The sequence below is a fragment of the Plectropomus leopardus genome, chromosome 16, assembly GCF_008729295.1.
Source record: "Plectropomus leopardus isolate mb chromosome 16, YSFRI_Pleo_2.0, whole genome shotgun sequence".
Lineage (NCBI taxonomy): Eukaryota > Metazoa > Chordata > Actinopteri > Perciformes > Serranidae > Plectropomus > Plectropomus leopardus.
Window position 1 is genome coordinate 26040446 of NC_056478.1, and position 18791 is coordinate 26059236.

Below are 18791 nucleotides of genomic sequence, written 5' to 3' on the forward strand. Positions count from 1 at the left end.
ACACTAAAAATTGCAAATATTTCAACTACTTTGACCACTGAGCCAACAACTCCATCTCAAAGTAGTGAGGAACAAAATCCATTTACCTAAGTATTGCATTTTTTTAATTTCTTAATTTATATTTTAATGTCTAAATTGATATAATTCAAATAGGTAGGTGGACGGAAGCTGCTGCTTTTATACTGGTAATTTATTATTAACGTCATGTCGAGTCTGTTTTTTTGAAAAACGAAGGGGAAACAAAATAGCGGAAAGCCCAAGGTGACAAACTTAAGCTACTCGAATAGCAACTCAAATTCAGCCAGATCAACCATACTAGCCAGTGGGTCAGAAAACTTTCTGTTGCCGCCATTACACAGATCGGAGCCGGGTTTGGGGTGCTCTGTCGCTCACCTGGTAGAGCAGGCACCCCGTATGCAAAGACTAAATTCTCGCGGGAAGTCATCTCCTCTCTCCCCCCTTTCACTCTAGTGCTTTCCTATCAAATAAAGGCGAAAAAAGCCACAAAAAATGAGATAAAAGGCAGTTTTGAGCCAGCTGAATTTTGAGTTTGAATTTGAGGCAAGGGGCTGAGCAAATCACTGCAACAAGCCGGTAAAAAATAAGACCATAGAAACCTTTGTTTACTGCTTTTCAATGCAGTATGTGATGCTGCTGAAATAAACATCAGAAAGACTGACGTGATATGTATTGTTTCTGAAAATATGCTACATGATATACAGTCTTTAAGTGATTGATTCAACTCTTTCCAGGGTCTTGTGTTTACAAAAAAAAATCCAATAAATAGCAATATCCAATACATATGGAATTGGCATTCAAATATCGCAATAGTATTAAAGCCGTGGATAAGCATCTTCTGAGACCTACAAGCTCCTTATTCAACTTGAGTTCTTCTCGGTTCTGCTCGATTTCCACATTTCTGTTTTCTATACCATCACAATAACATCCACATTGCGACACATTGTGCAAGTATAAGTGGAGCCATGGGACCAATCATTATGTCTCTCAAGCCTGTACAAAACTCGTACAAGCACAGCTGATTTGGTAAAAAGGCACTGGAATGTTACCACAAGGTAACACAATTCATGAATCACACCAGATTGCTGAGCACAACACGCCTGACACACACAAATACACACACACAAAACACATGACTCACACATGCACATACCAGCACTCCCTGCAGTGGCTTAAGCGAGCATATTAGTATTTTGTGGCTGTGCTGCAGCTACATGCTGGCAGGTGTGCCCACATTTCCCTCCATCAATCTGTCACTCTCATGATTTCTCTCTATCGCTATCAAAGTGTCCTCAAAGAACTTTGGAATTTAATAACTTGTTTGTACAGATGTGGAATTACACTTCCAGAGATGAAACGATTCAGTATTGAAACACTACCTTTTCTGTTATTCTTATGAAGAGGCATGTGAGCGTCAAGACAATGCTGCGCAATAGTGAAAACTGTAAGCATGAAGACACTAAGCTTTTGGATGACACTGACATTATATAAGAGTCTTGGCTGAGGACCACAATACCTGTCCCTCCAACATTCCCCAGCTTTGACATCATTACCTGAAACCCAGTGACAAGTGAATTTCAGCCTCCCTACGGGCACACATAAAAGCAAAAACTGATACAAAACCATGTAAGCCCACACTGCTTGGTTTCACTGGCACTCTAATTCATTTGCTGCTCATGGGGTTAAATGTGAGAGAAGAATTAAAAAGCTTTGTTCAAGCTGCAAGTAGAGTCATGCTCATGCAGCAGACCAATACGACGCACTGCTGCTGGAATGCAGCAGAAAGTAATCTGCTATCAAACACAGCAACACTCCTGCCTTTATAACTCGGGTATTAAGGTATAATGGTACAAGAGAATATATCCTGTTACTGGCAGGTATTGTGCAAAGATCATACAGCAAAATCTTTGCCTCAAGGAAGAAGTTCCAGATTGTGTGATGTGTCCTGTCAAAACAGACAAGTAGAAAGAAAAAAACATACACTGCACATGATGAATCTATAGGAAAACACTCCAAATTAACCTGTAACACCTGCTTCTTATACAAAGAAAAAGTAAAACCAAATTTGCATGTTTTCAACTTAAATGGTTATGTTTTCCTGCATTGTTAGATCAAAGTTCAAGAACTAGAAGGTACATTACCTCTCCAAATGCTCCTCGTCCAATCACCTTGAGGATCTCAAAGTCTTCCTTGTGCAGGCGCATCTGCTTCACTTTGGATGTGAAGGGTTTAGCTGCAGAGATGAAAAAAAAAAAAAAAAAAAACAGACACAGGGTCAATTACACTTAGCCAAAAGTGAAAGATTTCAAGCAAAAATGACAAGCATATAGACAGAAGACAAAAAGGCAAAAGTAGGATTCTCTGAAAGAATAGCAGTATAAGGTATGTACCACACAGGAAAACAGCAAGTACACCGGGAAATAGAATGATAATATCTTCACTCAGTTCATACAGTTTAAGGAAAGTCTGATTTAATAATTTTTAATGTTATTAAGAATGAAATTCATAACTACAATATTCTTCAATTTCGAAATGGCAGCCGTATGTAATGTTGTTGTGAAGTTGCTGGACACAAGAATCAATAATGTTACCAGTAGCCTGTAAATGAGAGAACATCAGTAAATTGTAGTGTCTACAAACATATTTAGGGGGCATCTGTAATTTGTAGCTACATAAAATAACCTGTGTGACTGACTATGTAATTATATGAAAAGGCAGAAGTGCTTCTTCTCTTACTGTTATGGCTTTTTTTTGCAAATTAACAGCAGACAGTACCACTTTTTGAAAGTTAAAAAAAGTTATATTCTCATTAAATGCTTTGGGTCATGTAAATGCACATCTTTTTGGATCACTTTATTTTGCATTCAAGTAACTTATTTGAAATGTCTGATCAGAATGATTTAGTTGATCGCAGAATTATTGTCCACTTAACAGCAGCCACCCATAACAAGATCAGATGCTTCAAGATGTGTCTGATTCAACTCAGCAGGTGACTGACTGGCCACACCGTATGCTGGCTAAGCAGTTAATCAAAGCAGCACGAGAAAGAAGAGTTTTTATGAGTTGGAAAAAGAGTGGAATGGCAATCTGTCTCAAGGTGTTAATGTGTGATGCAGGAATAGGCACTGAGCTGCACCCCAAATAAGACAGCAGACTACAGTTTGATGATCAGACACATTTACCAAAAATAGTATTAAATTGAAGTTAGTTTAACCCTTTGAAACCTGGATCGACATCACTTTTCTTGTGTTGCATTCACACGCCTTTGACAAGTATTTAAACATTTGAACGCTGAGCAAATTTGTTTTTATTTCTTTTGAAAATACGTGCTTGAAAAATATGTGCTTGTTGCCAGTTTTGCCAAGAAATGTCCTGCTAATTGAAATTAGGTGATTTAGAAAATAATTTAAATGAAGCCAGGGAAAAATGTCCAAGGAACTATATTCATAATTAATAGAACTATGTATTTAAAATTGTGCTAAAGAATTATTCTTACTTTTTGATGTTAATGTTCCTTTTTTGGTGCTAATTTTCAGGTAATTTTCTTGTACTTTTTTTTCTTTCTTGCAAATGTTTGGGTCTTTGCCTTTTTCCCATGTTTTTAAAAGAAATCAAGCATTTTTTTCCCCTCAGGTTTCAAGGGGTTAAAGGTTAAATTGACTAGTTGGACTTTTTTCATCAATGGCTGTGATCAGATACGAGATAGAAGTCAGTGGCTAACCACTTCTGCAAACCAAATACATGGTGGAAACCCTGACTATCATTTACATTTTCTTCTTATCAGCAAAAACCCCAAATTCTGTTGGTGGACCTGAATAAAAATGTTGGCCAGATGGAAGGGTTCAGGTGTTTTCTGTGTCAGGAACCAAAAATAAGAAAATACCCTCATTCAATGACCTACTCCTATGGAAACAAACTCGTGCTAGTCATGCATTAACCCACCAGGGACCCACAACATTTCCCTATCTCATGAAAGGCTGCCATGCCATTCACAATGTACTTTATCTAAATGTTAGTGACCACCTGGACCTCTATAGCACATGACACCGGACGCAGAGAGGCTGGATGATAAAGCTAGCTATTGTTACGCCTGCAGTTATGGTTCCCGGTTGGAAAAAAAGGACTTGGGAGGGATCTGCAAGGGTCGTTGACGTTCTCTCACAAAAGTGAACAGATTCCATCTATGGCTGACAAAGTCAGCATTTCCCTCATTTGTGGAGAGCTATTCAAACACTTCCTGGTTTACATGATCCCAGCATGCCAAGGATAACCTGGATGGGCTGCAAGTTCACCAAGGTCAGCATACTGGCTACATTGATACTCTGATTTACTGATAACACAGAAGTATCACTTAACCTTTTATTTTTAAAAGCACAAAGCATGTCTACATTTAAGCATTGCTTTTTCACAGCAAGAGTTAACCCAGTTTAGCATTATTAGCATTCAGACAAGCAAGAATTCACACACAAATGCACTTCAATGTTTGACTTTTACATGCAGCAGCTCTTTTGGTTAACAAAAGACATCATCTCCATCGACTGCACAAACATTCTTTTTTTGTTTTTGGTTGCCTCTGTGTGCGTGTGTGTGTGTGTGTGTGTGTGTGTGTGTGTGTGTGTGTGTGTGTGTGTGTGTGTGTGTGTGTGTGTGTGTGTGTGTGTAGCCCCTTCTACACAGCCTGTTCAAGGTCGGAATATCACAGTTTTGCCACGTCACAATTCTGTATAAAAGGTACGCTGGGGGAACAGACAGCTGAGCTGAAAGCAACTGTGACACCTAGTGGTATCAGGAAAAGTACAGGACTGTGAACAGCTGGTGACCAGAAGAGAGAGACTGTGGGGAATAACATTTTTCACATCTAACTTGGTGGATTAAAATGTATTGGAGCAGTGGACTTACTAACTAGAATACCAAGACGGCTTAGGTGAGTTATTTTGTTTCTGTCCAGTTTGAATTAAGTGTGTTTATTGATGAGTTAACCAGGCAACTTAGCCTGCCCGAATTAGCGCTGCACACTTGTACTGTCATATATTGTATACCCCGGTGAAATTTCAGGAAGGTATGAAGGTATGAAAAATTAGATACCGCCCAAGCCTACAACTGACACGCATGTTACATGTCACACTAGAGGAAGACGTGTTAAAAGTCATGCCCTTCACGCATCTTTTGCTTCCGCAATTCCGGCATGCTGTCTACAATCAAACACTGAAGTGACATGATGCTGCTGTTGTTAAATTCTGTGTAAAAATGTAAAGGCGTCATAAAGAAGGGAATTCATAGCCCTACAGCACTATCTCTGTTAAAAAGGGCTCGTGTCTGCAATCCCTACCTGTCCAAACATCATGCTAAACTCATCTGGTTGCCATGACTTTACAGAACCTCATGTGTTGAGGAAAAGGAGAAATGCCTGCCTGAATTCAACAGACAGATCACCCATGCCTCAAAAACCTCTCACTCTCACACTCCCTCCTGACCCCACTGGCCTGCTATGGCTGCAGGGCAGAGAGAAAGCAGGGGCCATGTTGTATGCCATGTTTTGGGGTGCAGTACTACAAACCCCATACCCACATGAATACACAAACAGCTCGGCCATCGCACTAAGTAGGGCTGGGAACACCTGACAGGAGAAAATGCTTAGTCATTTATTTCATTTCCCTGTAGACCAGTTACAGAGCAAGTAGACCAGAAACATTTGAACTATGTCTAGCGGTCAATCAACTCTGTTGTGTTAGGGAATGCGATCGAGCTTTAGGGCAAGTGACCAGGACATCACCACAAGTCTGCAAAAATGATGACGAACCAGAATGTGACAAGCAACTAAACTGGTCTTTCTCAAAAGGTGTTCTTGTGCATCTTTAGTTCTCTTTCTTCATGCATCACCTAACAGCCGAGCAGTACATTTTTCCAACAAAAATACAAAGTCTAGGATAGAGAATGATACACGGCGTGCTGACCTGGAAAGACCCAGGATTCACTGCTAGAAACAACATATCACATCTAGACTGTGATACAGATGGCTTTCTGGCAAAACACAATGTCTAAATTGAATATGCTGCACAATGTCAACCACAAAAGCTACATCAAGCTATAAAGATGTAATCTCTGTGCATATGATATTAAAAACTTTGGTTCTGTCAAAGTAATCTTGAGAGGCTGTCCTCCATGTGTCAACTTGGCTTTGTTTGATTTTATGGCCACTTTGATTTAGGACAGGCAAATCGCATGCAACTGCCAAAGCGGCTGGCAGACAAACTCATAAGAAACTAGCGAAATCTACCACCCTCTGGCTCGGAGATGGTGGTGATTTCAGCACAGCACATCCAATTCTTTTCAACTGAATCTCTGCCAGAGCTCTCAGTTTCAGCCAGCATCTCTAACCTGACATGGCATGTTTGCCAGGGTACAAGATAATATCAAAGTCTAAATCTCTTTGGATTCAAATTAATTCATGTATCAAAGCAAAGAAGCTACATGATTAGGCAAGAGACTAAATCTGTTTAATATGGCCGTTTTTCATGGTTAAAGCACAGATGGAAGATTCTCCTCAGCTTAGCTTCAGAGGGAAGACCAAAACTTTGTATTTAAAGACTTGGCCATGCACAAATTGTTTATAACTGGATTCTTACAATTTATTAAAGCTAATGTATAAATCATAAGACTTTCGCGCAATTTTTGACGGTTGTTTATTGCAAGCTGGAAAGGAGTATGTCTGTGTTGTTGTTGTTTTTTTTCAAAAGAAGCAATATTAATTATCAGTGACATTTACTTAGATTTTAAGTTAATGCATGACAGAAATGGGCCTACATGACATCAGTTTACACCAGTAACTGTTGAATTCACCAGATTTCTGTCATGAGCACATTTTATTTATCCAGGGTTCCTACAGCAGAGGGATTTAGGACTGTTTAATACCACTCAATGAAATTCAAGACGAATTTTACAGAGGCAAAATCTTAAGTAAAAATTAAACGGGAACCACCTAACCAACTTAAGGATAGGGAAAATGTTGACCAAATATTTCTTGCAACATAAAACATGACGTTTTGGTGATTTTAATGCAAGAGGTTTTCAATAAACTGTTTTTATTTTTTCAAAGTTTTCCATTATTTTGAGCTTTTAAAATGCAATGGTAGAATAAAACAATTAATAGAAATCCGTCTGCCAATACCATAGCATTTTTAAGACTTTTGAAAAATTGGTTTCAAATTTAAAAAAAAAACAATTAAGGCCTTATTTTTAGATAATGGCATTCAATGCCTCTAAAGACTTTTTAAGGATTTGTGGAAACCCTGTTGTCGTTAATTGCCAGATATCTTAAATATGATGACAAAGGCAGGCTAAGCTAACTGCACTACAGGATCTATACGTCTTCAAGTAGCCTATATCGACATCTTTCATTGATGACAGACGTATCAATAACTGCCATTATCTCAACAGGAAGGCTCCAGTTACGCAGCACAGAGCACAAAAACTATGCAGTCTTACTTATCCCCTCCATATCACTGCAAAGCATGTTATCTGCTCTAAAGGGTTTGAATGTTAATGATGTAGACTAATGGACATTTTAATGGACAAAGCTGGTGCTTCCCATCAAGTGTCATCCCAAGTGTTTATACGTGACACCAAACCTGTTCTGAGGAGAGCTATGCCATCTCAGTTATCTTAACTGCCTTGTTTGTCAACCCATCTTCTTTATCAAAACTGCTCTGTCAGTAGGACTGGTCGCTGGTTGTTTTATGGCTCAAGGTGAAAATGCATGTGTCTGATTCTCACTTAAACAAGCCAGAGCTCACAGGGTGGCAGGCCAAAGAGTAGGGGGGGCAGAGTCAGGCTAGCTGAGAGGGAGAAAACACTGATTAGTAGCTGCTTGCTGACTCAGGAACTCCACTAAACCAGCCACATGAGAAATGTCTTTCATCTCTGAGCCAGGAGCCCACAGGCCCTGTCCACAACAAAGCACACGTACAAACATAGAAACATACAGATATGTGCACACGCATGCACACACGCGCATGCATGCACGCACACAACCACGCAGCTAGATTCTGTTCCCTATATCTAATTCGGACATATAATTAGTGACTATGGCTATGGTCAAATAGTAAAAAATATATATATATGTCTTTCCCAAACAGTTTTTGTCCTTGATGGAAAAAGTCATGAGGTCAAGAAAAAAATTGGGGGACAATTCATAACGACTTTGAAAAAGACATCAGCAGTGCTAAGACAATCTGACTGCACTTATAATAGGCTGGCAGATGTTATTTACATGTCAACTGTGGTAAAGTACAATGTTTCAAAAATGGACATTTTAGATACTTTGCCCTGTGCATTCTAACTGTGTTGTTTCTGAACCTGAACATTTGATAAAGTCATGTTCAAAAATGTTTTTTTAATGTAGCTGACACATGAATCAGTTTTTTTACAGAGGGGGTTTTGGATATCTTTTTTTTACTCCATTTCACTCCACTCTAATCAATTTTCACCACATTTTTAGGGATAAAAGTCCTGTAAATCAGGTTGTGAATAATGTATGCAGAAACCCCTCAGGAAAAACCTTTAGATTGCAGATAGGACTAAAGCTGGAAAGTTTGGTGCATAAAATTGTGATGGAAGTTGACATTTTTGGCTTTAGGCTGAGAAAAAATCTCATTTTAAGAAAACAGTCCTTAAAACTATATATTGTAAAAATGTTAATAGATACCACCATGAAACTTACACAGATTATTACTCACAATGAGAAAATTATATTTTGTGTCACAAGCTTTCTGAAATTTTATATTTCCAGAACAGAAATCTGAACTAAGACAAATATGTCAATCGGTATTTTTGGATGGGTTTTTTTCAATAGTCTGAAAGCAGAGAAGTTATGGAAGAAAAATAGCCCCAAATCTCAAAATTGACAATGGCATGAGTTATCACGCCTGAAAGTTTTTTAAAATATTTAACACTTAGCCTACTACCAGGCCTGTAAAATTACAGGGGAAACACAGAGGTGGTTTACTGAAGCACACAGCATCTATTAACTGTTATTGTGGCCTGTAATTTATAAAAGGAATTCAATTGTGTGTGAGTGTTGTGGAGATACCAGGCCCATATGTCAGTATGCAGGGTCAACATATACAACACCCTGACTCAAACAAGAACTGCTTGTCCTCACTAAGCTCAGCTACATTTACCCAGGGATCAGTGTGTCCTGTAGCAGGGGTGGATTCATAGCCAAATACTGCATCCCTTTTCACAACAGAGAAAAAGAATACCATACAGTTTGCTCATACATTTTAACTCACTGGCAAAATATACAGGTAGAGCTAAACATAGCAACTGTTGCTATGACAAGGTGTGGTAGAAACCCCTGACGACGCTTAGGAAAGTGACTATCCAAGCTTTAGCATGACTGGAGCCCTTTGTTTTCATAGGGTTTTGCAATGTGTAGGGTGAGTAAGCCAAGATTGGAAAAAGATGACATGTCAGTCACATTAATGTACTGCGTGCTTTGTGGGGAAAGACGTCCATCCGCAGACACACAATAAACGGACAGACACAAAAACACTGGAAGATACACATACACGTGCGGCATGTTACTGTGTGAAACACACACATGTTCAGTAGTAGGCCTGAGGATGCAGAGAAACTGGAAAAACATGAGTGACGCCAGCTAATCCGCACAGCCAGACTGGTTTAGCCCAAAATGCTGAGTGCTTATCAGGCTCATCTTGCTCCATGCCGATGAGAGAAGTCAGAGCCATTTTTGTGTGAAACTTGGTAACTACAGGCAAGTGTGTTCACTTAGCAGCCGGCCCGCAAATGATACGCTCGGTACTTGCAACAGGCCTCAGCTTGGGTCTCTTCCACGCAATGTCTCCGGGTGTGTTCATGGGAAATTTGTCAGCATGTGTGTGTGTCGTGAGCTTAGCCAGTCTGTTGTACATGCATGGTTTAGGTGCGTGACTCAACGCTGGGTGGAACTACATTATTTTTTTTGCAATAAAAGTAAATAAACGTCAGTGTAGAAAGATTAGAATGTTCTGGGAAGAGGGAAGAGTCATAACTGAGAAGATTATTTCAAAAATAATCTCACTGTATCCAGATATACATAACTACAGTAAAATAAACAAGCATTTATAAATTTCAGCTTGATTTATGAAAAAAAAAATGCAGTGCACTTTTATGGAAAAACCTTAACAAGCCAAACACTTATCAATGGATAAGACTGATGTTATCAAGTCTTCCATTAGAAAGGATAACTTAAATATTAAAGGGTAAACATTACACATGAGAATACATGGAGTCACTTTATACATTATGTAAAGGATTTAGATTTATCAGATGATCAAGTGAATGACAAATTTCTGTGAAACATGCAGTTTCTGAGCTTGTGTATTTTTTTTATCTTCTGAACACTTGTCATATTTAGCATTTTTTGTAATTCAATGCACTCCATTTTGTACAGATTGCCATTTATTAACATACGAGGAGCATTTTTGTTTTTTTATTATTCTTTATGGGGTTTTTTTCATACTCTCTCTTTTGCACTGTATTAAGATTAGGGATGACAACGATTAATTGATGATTGATTAATCGACGATCAATTAATCAGCTGTTAAGAATTTAATTGAACATGTGAAATTTAACTGATCAATCGATAGGCTATGCAATGCTGTCAAAGAATATGCAATATGTTGCTGTGAGCTTTGATTGAGAAAAAAACGCATTTGTTATTTTTTGGTTTAAGCAAAGTTTTTATGTTTTTTAATCAGTCACTAGTTTTCCCAATGATCAATTGGGGAAATAGCTTACAATTTGCAACCCTAATTAAGATAGCAATAGTATGTTATGTGCTATATGATTGCGAAAAGCTGTATCTACTGCTGAAAAATCTAAATAAAAATACTGAAAAAAGTAACTAAACTTATTGATATTTCATTTTACCTCAAACCTAAATTTTAATACTTTTCCCTCTGCTCTTCCATCTGATTTTAAAGAAAGGGAAAAAAATTCAAGCAATGCAATACAGTGCAAGTATGCTGACTGTTGAGGGATTCTTATGAGTTGTGCTCCACGTTCTGTGCTCTTCAGTGCATAATGGCACACCCACAACTTAGGTCAATATTTTAGGAAAACAAACATATACAGTCACCTGACGCATACAGCCTGTGTAATATTTTCCCAAAGTCACAGACAAGATGTGCGTGACACGCTGTAGAGGACTGAAAAGTCAATGTCCCCAAACAGAGCAAGCTTCATATATGTCACAAGGCTTTTAAATACTTTCTCAAAGAGAAAATTGTAGCTCTAACTTAAGAATTACTCAAGCAAAGAAACCGCAGGACATGTTCAGAAGTAACCTTTCCCGACATTGTTGTGCCTGTGTGTACGTTATGTACAGAATGAATGTTAAAGAGGAACTGTTTGTGTGTGGCTTAGAGTTAAATTTGTGCATGCTATGTCAGTCATCGACCTCAAAGTATCTATCTATATATTTTATTGCCTTTTCCCAAATGCAAGTACAGTAAAGCAGTGTAAATAGCAGGATAAATAAGAAGAGTAAGGAAATAAACAAAGAGGGGAGCTACACAAGGCATCTAAAGAATAAGGATCCAAGTGGACAAAAAGACAGAGACAAAGGAGGCTAAAGGGCGATTCACGCCCAAATTGTTTTGAAGTATTTGGAGGATTTAAGATGTCTGTCGCTCATCCATTACACAGAAGAAACATACTTCTGTTTTTATATGTATTAATCCACACCAAATCTATCTTTTGATTGTTTTCTTGACTAATAGATTAGTTGTTTGGTCTATAAAATGTGAGAAAATGGTGAAAATGACAATCAGTGTTTCCCAAAACAAAGCAAATGCCTTTGTTTTGTTCACAACTCAAATATATTTTGTTTACTGTCATCATGTAGTAAAGAAACCAGGAAATATTCACACTTAAGAAACCGGAAACAGAGAATTATACTGATCTTCAAAGAATTACTCAAACTGATAAAGCCATTATTGATACAAGATTCCCACCCATTCATTCATTTGTGGCAGCTCACCACAACATCGACACTGGTGCCACATATTGACTTTCTATTTTTGGAGCTGGACCGTTCATTTGGAGTGCTGTTGAAATATATACTGATCTTTATTCACTGCACCACACTGGGAGCACAGGTGAATTCTGGGCACAGAGGGAGCAGCACAACCCTAGCTGCAGTTAAAGTGAAACTTAACCGTTTATTGCATTGGGTCAAAAAAAATTGCATTTTCTCACCTCTTCAGCAGCTGCTCCTCTCATCCATCGATCACATCTGATCAGCGTGGATCAAATTAACTGATCAATTATTAACCCAGCCGTTAAGAATCAACAAAATGTTTCCCCTCCTACACTGCGATCACAGACCCACAAACACCTCAGAATTCAGAGAGGTGACACAGAATGATACCAGAATGATAACAAGGGAACACACACATTAAATATATTAATAAATATTAATTATTAATAAATAATTAATAAATGTTTGTATTATATGTATTAAATACGTCTGTGACACACTGAAATGACAGTGTAGCCTTTCAAATTCATCCAACTTATTTTCCAAAAACCAAAACAATTATTTCCCATAATCCAAATCTTGAAGGTCATGATTCAAAACTATAAAGCTGATTATCTTAAATTGTTGATATGATATGGATGAACATTTACTGGGATACTGTGAATCCTGACACTGGCATGACATTGATGCTGCTGAAGTTGTGTGGACCAAGGACACTCTCAGTTCACGGTCAATTGGAGCTTCAGTAAGCAGAGGTAATGAAATAAACAAATTATTCATTACAAAGGCGTAAATTCTACCTAAATACAGCTCCTGTTAAGCTGGGAAATACTTCAGTGATTTTTGGTATGATATTAGATATTAGTCTGTCTGGCTGATATTACGCAATTTGGCCGGCTGCTGACTCCTTTCCTGAGAAGTAGAAACAGACAGAAAAAGAGCGGAAAAAGCAATCTAATTCAGCTTATGGGAGAAAGTGGCAGGACAGAGAGAACGTGACAGAAAAGAGCAAGACACAGAGAAGGCCTTACGTTCTCTGGCCCAGTCAGCAGCTGAGCCAGTTACAGTAAGTGTCCAACCCTTACACCCGCACCGCACTCAAACCCCATCCCCAATTCCAGAGTGGGACAGAGGGACATCTGGAAGCCATAATAGAGATTATTTACAACCACAGTGAGGTAACGACACAAAAATGCCGCTTGCAAGAGAGACAGGGGTGATGGAAAGATGGAGACAGAGAGAGGCTTTTTCAGGATATGACATGAGGAGAGAGAATGGCAGAGGAGAGGAAGAGACCTGGGAATGGCCTTTCCTTCCAACAGACCATGGCGAGACCGCTGGGGGGGTGAACACCTCATAAGCGGGCTGGTAGATTTCCTAGAGTGAGTAAACCTTTGCTGAGGAAATGCTCTGCGTCATAAAGAAGGAGTAAATGAGAGGTCTGGATAACTCTGGCCTATGTTTCAAGGTTTATATCCGGCCAGACTACGGGCCTGATTTTTTCTGTGGTAGTGTGACAAATGATGAATACAGCTGATGGGAGTAGGGATGTCCTGATCACGTTTTTTAGCCCCAAATCCAGATCCAAGTCATTCAATATTGAGTATATGCCAATACCGAGTCCCGATCTGACGTTTATTTTCCTTGATAATATAGCTGCATAGTACACATTTTAAGGTTTCTTTAAAGTTATTAAAAACTGCATCAAGGTCTTTCTTGATGTTTTTTTTTATTTATTTATTTATTAGCCCATTATTTATTTAATTATTTTACAAATAAAGTATGAAATGACAAACCCTCCCTTTAATCTTGTTGGTCTACTCGCAGACTCGAGGGAATGTCTCTGTCCCTTTAAGAGTCCAGTATCTGTTGCTACGGTGCAGCCTGTGTCTCAGTAACCTCAATGATCTGCAGTCTGTTGTGTTTATTTTTGTCATCTGCACATCTTTTGACATAGATTACCTTTCATAAGGCCAATAAATAAGCCATGTTGACCTTTTGCTTGCACAGCTTTTGTTTCACTTTGGAGTGGTCAGTGTGGCTGTTGTAAGCTGTGCATCAGTCTCCTCCACTCTCTCTTTCGAGCGGGGCAGAGAAACACCATGTGCTATAGCTGAGTGCAAAACGCGAGACTCTCACACTGAGCTGAAATAAAACTAGTGTTCATAACTTTGGTAAATAACATAAATAAACAGTCTCACACTGCATTTTTGCTCATGGTGTGTGGTGTTTTGTGGTGGACAGGGCTCAGCTACTGCTCTTAAGTTCAACAGAGAGGAGAGACAGACAGCTTAGTGGAGCTGTCTGTCTCTCTGTCTGGAGGAGACGAAGGCTGCGCTCTGCGTGAGAGTAATGAGAGTAAAAACATCTGTGTGACAGCTGACATAAAAAAAGGATCGGCTGCTCTATAAGCTTAATATTCCCGATACCGATCACTCAAAAAAAATGCCTTGATGGGCGTATGATCCAATCTCAAATATCGGATCGGACATCCCTGAATGGGATTTAATGTGAACTCACTGTTAGTATGAATCTGGCATTTCATGATCACAAAACATGTTTTCCTTTATTTTTATAAAAGTCAAATAAATGTACCAGCTTGCAATTTTCAGAGAGATCACATCATTTTTTTTAATAGTGCTGCCGACTGGGCTGTCTGTTACATTACCTTCTGATTCAAAATGGCTACGTATGTGACATTTCAGTGCCACTGTGTCAGCAGATACCCCAAAGCCGACTCAAGCTCCTGTATCATTTTCCTGCTACAGCAAAATCTGCCCCAGAAATCATTCCTGACACAAAGTATTCAAACTATCCCAAACAAAATGTGTATTAAGACTTCTTCGTTGCCATGTGAGGGAATTTAGTATTCATTTGCTATTTTGGAAAAAAATTAAGTAAGGTATAAAATGTTTTTGACCTATCATGCCCTATTTTTAAACACAAGGCATTGGTCTCCTAGACATAAAAGCTGCCTTATTACAAAAGTACTTCCTGGATAAATAAGGGCCAAATAAATAGAACTGAATAAATAGCGCTCCAAGGTCATCAAAGGAAATATTCAAGCTGTGTGATTCTAATAACCTCATCCTTAAAAGGGAAATAGAATCAGTTGCCAGAAGCACTTCAAAAGCACAGCTCTTTCAGCAATTCAATTGCAAGTAGCTTAAAAACATCCAGTAAATTACCTAAATTACAGATGGAAATAGAACCAGGCCTGTTTATGTCACAGCCAGAGGTTCTCCTGGCAGATGTGTGTAGGGAGGCACAACCAACCTCAATAAAGGGTTTTTCCATGTCTCGCTCTCTTGTGTGACACGTGCACAGCTGGCTGATACCCACAGGCACTGCCAAGGGGCACCGACAGCGTCCCAACACGGATTTTTACCGTATATGATGCCTTGCGCAGACCAGAGATGTGGGGGTACGCCTTTAAATCATTGATAAGTACCGGAAATTCGTGAAGGACAAACAGGGAATCACTTACATAGCACGTAAACATGCCTTGGAGCATTAAATTGCATTTAATGCTAGACTGCACACCAGCAACACCAGAATTCCCAATGCTGTCTGTCTGCAATAATCCTCCCCGCCCCCTCCGCTCAACCACAGTCAACCTCAAGTTCCCCTCAATGCCGTTTTCCTTTCACTGCCATTCCTCTTTCTTTCCATCCCTTCATCTCTTTTCCGTCATTTCCACTCTTCCTTCTAAGTTCTCCAATTTGACCCCTTCTCTCTCTGGGTGTTTCTTGTTCTTTTCCTCTTCTGCTTCAGTCTGTCTTTCTTGTCCTGTCACACTAATAAGAGGGCAGGAGTGGTCAGAGGCCTTAAACTATACAATCTGTGCCCCACGGCATTAAACACACAAACAGGATGTTCCAAAAATATTAAGAAACCACAAACACCAAAGAAAAGGAGGGAGGCAGGCCTTGACAAAACAATAGATCACATCTAGTGTGTGTTAAAGTGCAAATACCGCTGCAGTGAGCATACACCCGGGCCAGCAACGTGAGAAAAACTGCCTCACAGGGGCCGGGCTACATCGGTTTCTGCTGTCTGTACAGGAAGTGTTCCCAGTACTTCAAAGATTTCTCAAAGCCTGCACATGGACCTGCTCAGCCCACATCGCAAACAAGTTGATTTACACAATTCTGTGTCAACACAGCCTCCTGATACCATCTGCAGATAAAGGGAGAATATGAAAGGAGCCTGCCAGCCCATGTTACCCAGCTTGGCTGGGTTTCCCGACTGTCTGCCACTCTGTAGGTGGCAGTAGCTCCAGGTGCTGCATTGTTCCTCTGCTGGGGATTGATAGTAACAGAACGATGGCTGAGATAAGACAGTAGGATGTCAAGAAAAGGGTAGTGCTGCCCAATTCAAATGCACAGATACACAGATAATCCTGAATATATTACAAGATGTTATGCTAACTTAGGGGTGGGCGATAACGATTATACTTGATGTATCGCAGCTTATTCCATGTGGGATGTATAATATAACTATTATGAACAAGTACAAAATGTCCTCTCTTTTTTAAAGCCAGGGCATGAGGCTTGATGTGGCGTTTCAGTTCTCTCCTCGCCTCTTTCAGACACATAAAGACAAAAAAAAAAACGATGTTACGTGCACTTCCCTTACTGTCCAGACCACCTTCTCCTGGGCGATAACGTCTGGGGCAAGGTGTGTGTTTTTGTATATGCAGAACTCGAGATCGTCACTATTTATGCACATTTTGCAACCATGGAGAAACACTTCCGGCCAGAGACAAGCTGGGTGCTTCAAAATAAAAGCACCTGTGGTTTCCCTTTAATTTATTTCATTATAACAATTATTAAATTTTATTAGAACGGTGCTTTATTTAACTTTATTGTAAAAGTACTTTGTTTAACTTTAGTATAACATGGCTTTATTTAACTTTACTATAACAGTACTTTATTTAACTTTAACGTGACTTCATGTCATGGCTTCTTTATTACAACAATGCTTCATTAAATGATTCATTATTTTAGTAGTCTACAGTAGTTTAAAAGAAATTTCAAACTATCAAGGTATACATGGTGTATCGCGATACAGCCTAAAAATACTACAAGATTATTTATAGGCCTCATCACCAACCCCTCTGCCAACTGAATCACAAATGATCATATTCTGGAAAAAGTAAATCTGCATCATCATTTTACAATAACCATCACTAAATGCCATGTTGGATCTTGTGTCATCATCTGGAAAATTATTCATTTGAAGTTACTTGTAGAGATTTGGTGAACTACATCTTCTGTTTAGCTGGAGATGGAAGTTTATGTTCAGAACAAACAGATGGGCCTTGACAGTATAATCTGGTGCTATAAGAGCATTTTCTATGATAATACCAACGTGTGGTCCTACAGTGCCCAATTGTTCTGTGTATCAGTAAAAGAGTAGTACTTAGGGTAACACTTAAAGAAATGGTTTACCTTGACAAATAACTGCTAATAAAGTAAGGTGGCACATTTAAACATTGTTGATATCCAGGCATAATCCATTAAGAAGTACTCCAGATATTAACAGTGCGTTGAACTATTTTTGCACTCTAAAACTGTCCTGATTGCAATTTCCAGTTAAATCCATACTAAGTGATGTTTGCCCTGACTCCATCTCCACTTTGGATAAAGCTGCAGGCTCTGGAGGCTGCCACAACAGAAACAGACACTGACAGGTGTATGAATCTTCTGCTTTTACTGCCAGCAGACAACACTTGCTGCTCAATCCCAGGAACAAATGACTTTATGGCAGCCTCTGAGTGCCTTCACAGGCCAGAGCTCCCACATCAGCCTGAAAGGAAAAACACTACAGGGTGGTTACAAGAGCCAGAGCTAGGAACACCGGGCATGTGCTGTGGGAATGTTCAGCAACCCAGACAATATTTTCCAATACCGAGTGCGTCGAAATCCGAGTTGGCACGCTGCTCATACAAGAATGTAGCCGTACTGTGGCACCTCGTCAACTTCCAGCAGCACCTTCTAAATTTCAAGGTCGGTCAAATTAAAGTCACCAATCACTTAAACAAAAGTAAGACTTTACTGCCAGTGGTGTTCCAGCACCAACATGTCACAACATCCTGACAGATATTACAGCACAACTTTCCTACTGCCTTTTGTGGCCTCATCCTTTCTCTGACCCCCCCCCCCCCCCAACTCTGGATGTCGGCACTTGTGGAAAATGAGGGGGGCTGTTACTGTGCTGTGGCCCTCTGAGGCTCGACTGGTACAGCCCAGCACTGACATTGCACCATGTAAGGGTTTGATTCCCATTGGGACCACCCATACTATAAATGGATCCTCCAAAATGAATGAAAACATCCTCTAGGCATTTGTTGAGACCTTTAAAGCAATTGTGAAGCAGCATAGATGAAAAATGAATGTTCTGTCTCAAGTAAAGGGGCAGATGGGGCAGTAACAGAGGAGGGACTTTGAGGAAAAAGGTGATAAAACGAGAGAGCAGAGGCAGGAATACAAAAAGGCAAAAGAGAGGCAGGAAAGGGGAAGATGAGGAAGAGAGGAGTTGCAAGAGGAAATGAAATTATAGATTAGAGAGAGGGATAATTCAGGAAACAGAGATGTCTGTGAGGGTAAAAATACACTGTCTACTTCTCCACATGAAAAGGTAGGCTATTCACAGGCTGACTCGCTCAGGCACCTCCCCCCACTGCTGTCACTGGAGAAAACAACCAGAGTACTTTACAGATGACCCA

The 18791-nt window shown here is 39.5% G+C and overlaps 1 protein-coding gene across 5 annotated transcripts in view; it reads right to left on the reverse strand.

Moving 5' to 3' along the window:
* The window catches only part of cdc42bpab (CDC42 binding protein kinase alpha (DMPK-like) b), a 102180-nt gene that overhangs the window by 58399 nt on the left and 24990 nt on the right, over nucleotides 1-18791 (reverse strand). For all 5 annotated transcript variants that reach the window (XM_042502981.1, XM_042502978.1, XM_042502977.1 and 2 more), the window contains exon 2: nucleotides 2160-2251. In XM_042502981.1, the coding sequence (XP_042358915.1) occupies nucleotides 2160-2251 (92 nt within the window). The remainder of the gene's footprint in view (nucleotides 1-2159; nucleotides 2252-18791) is intronic.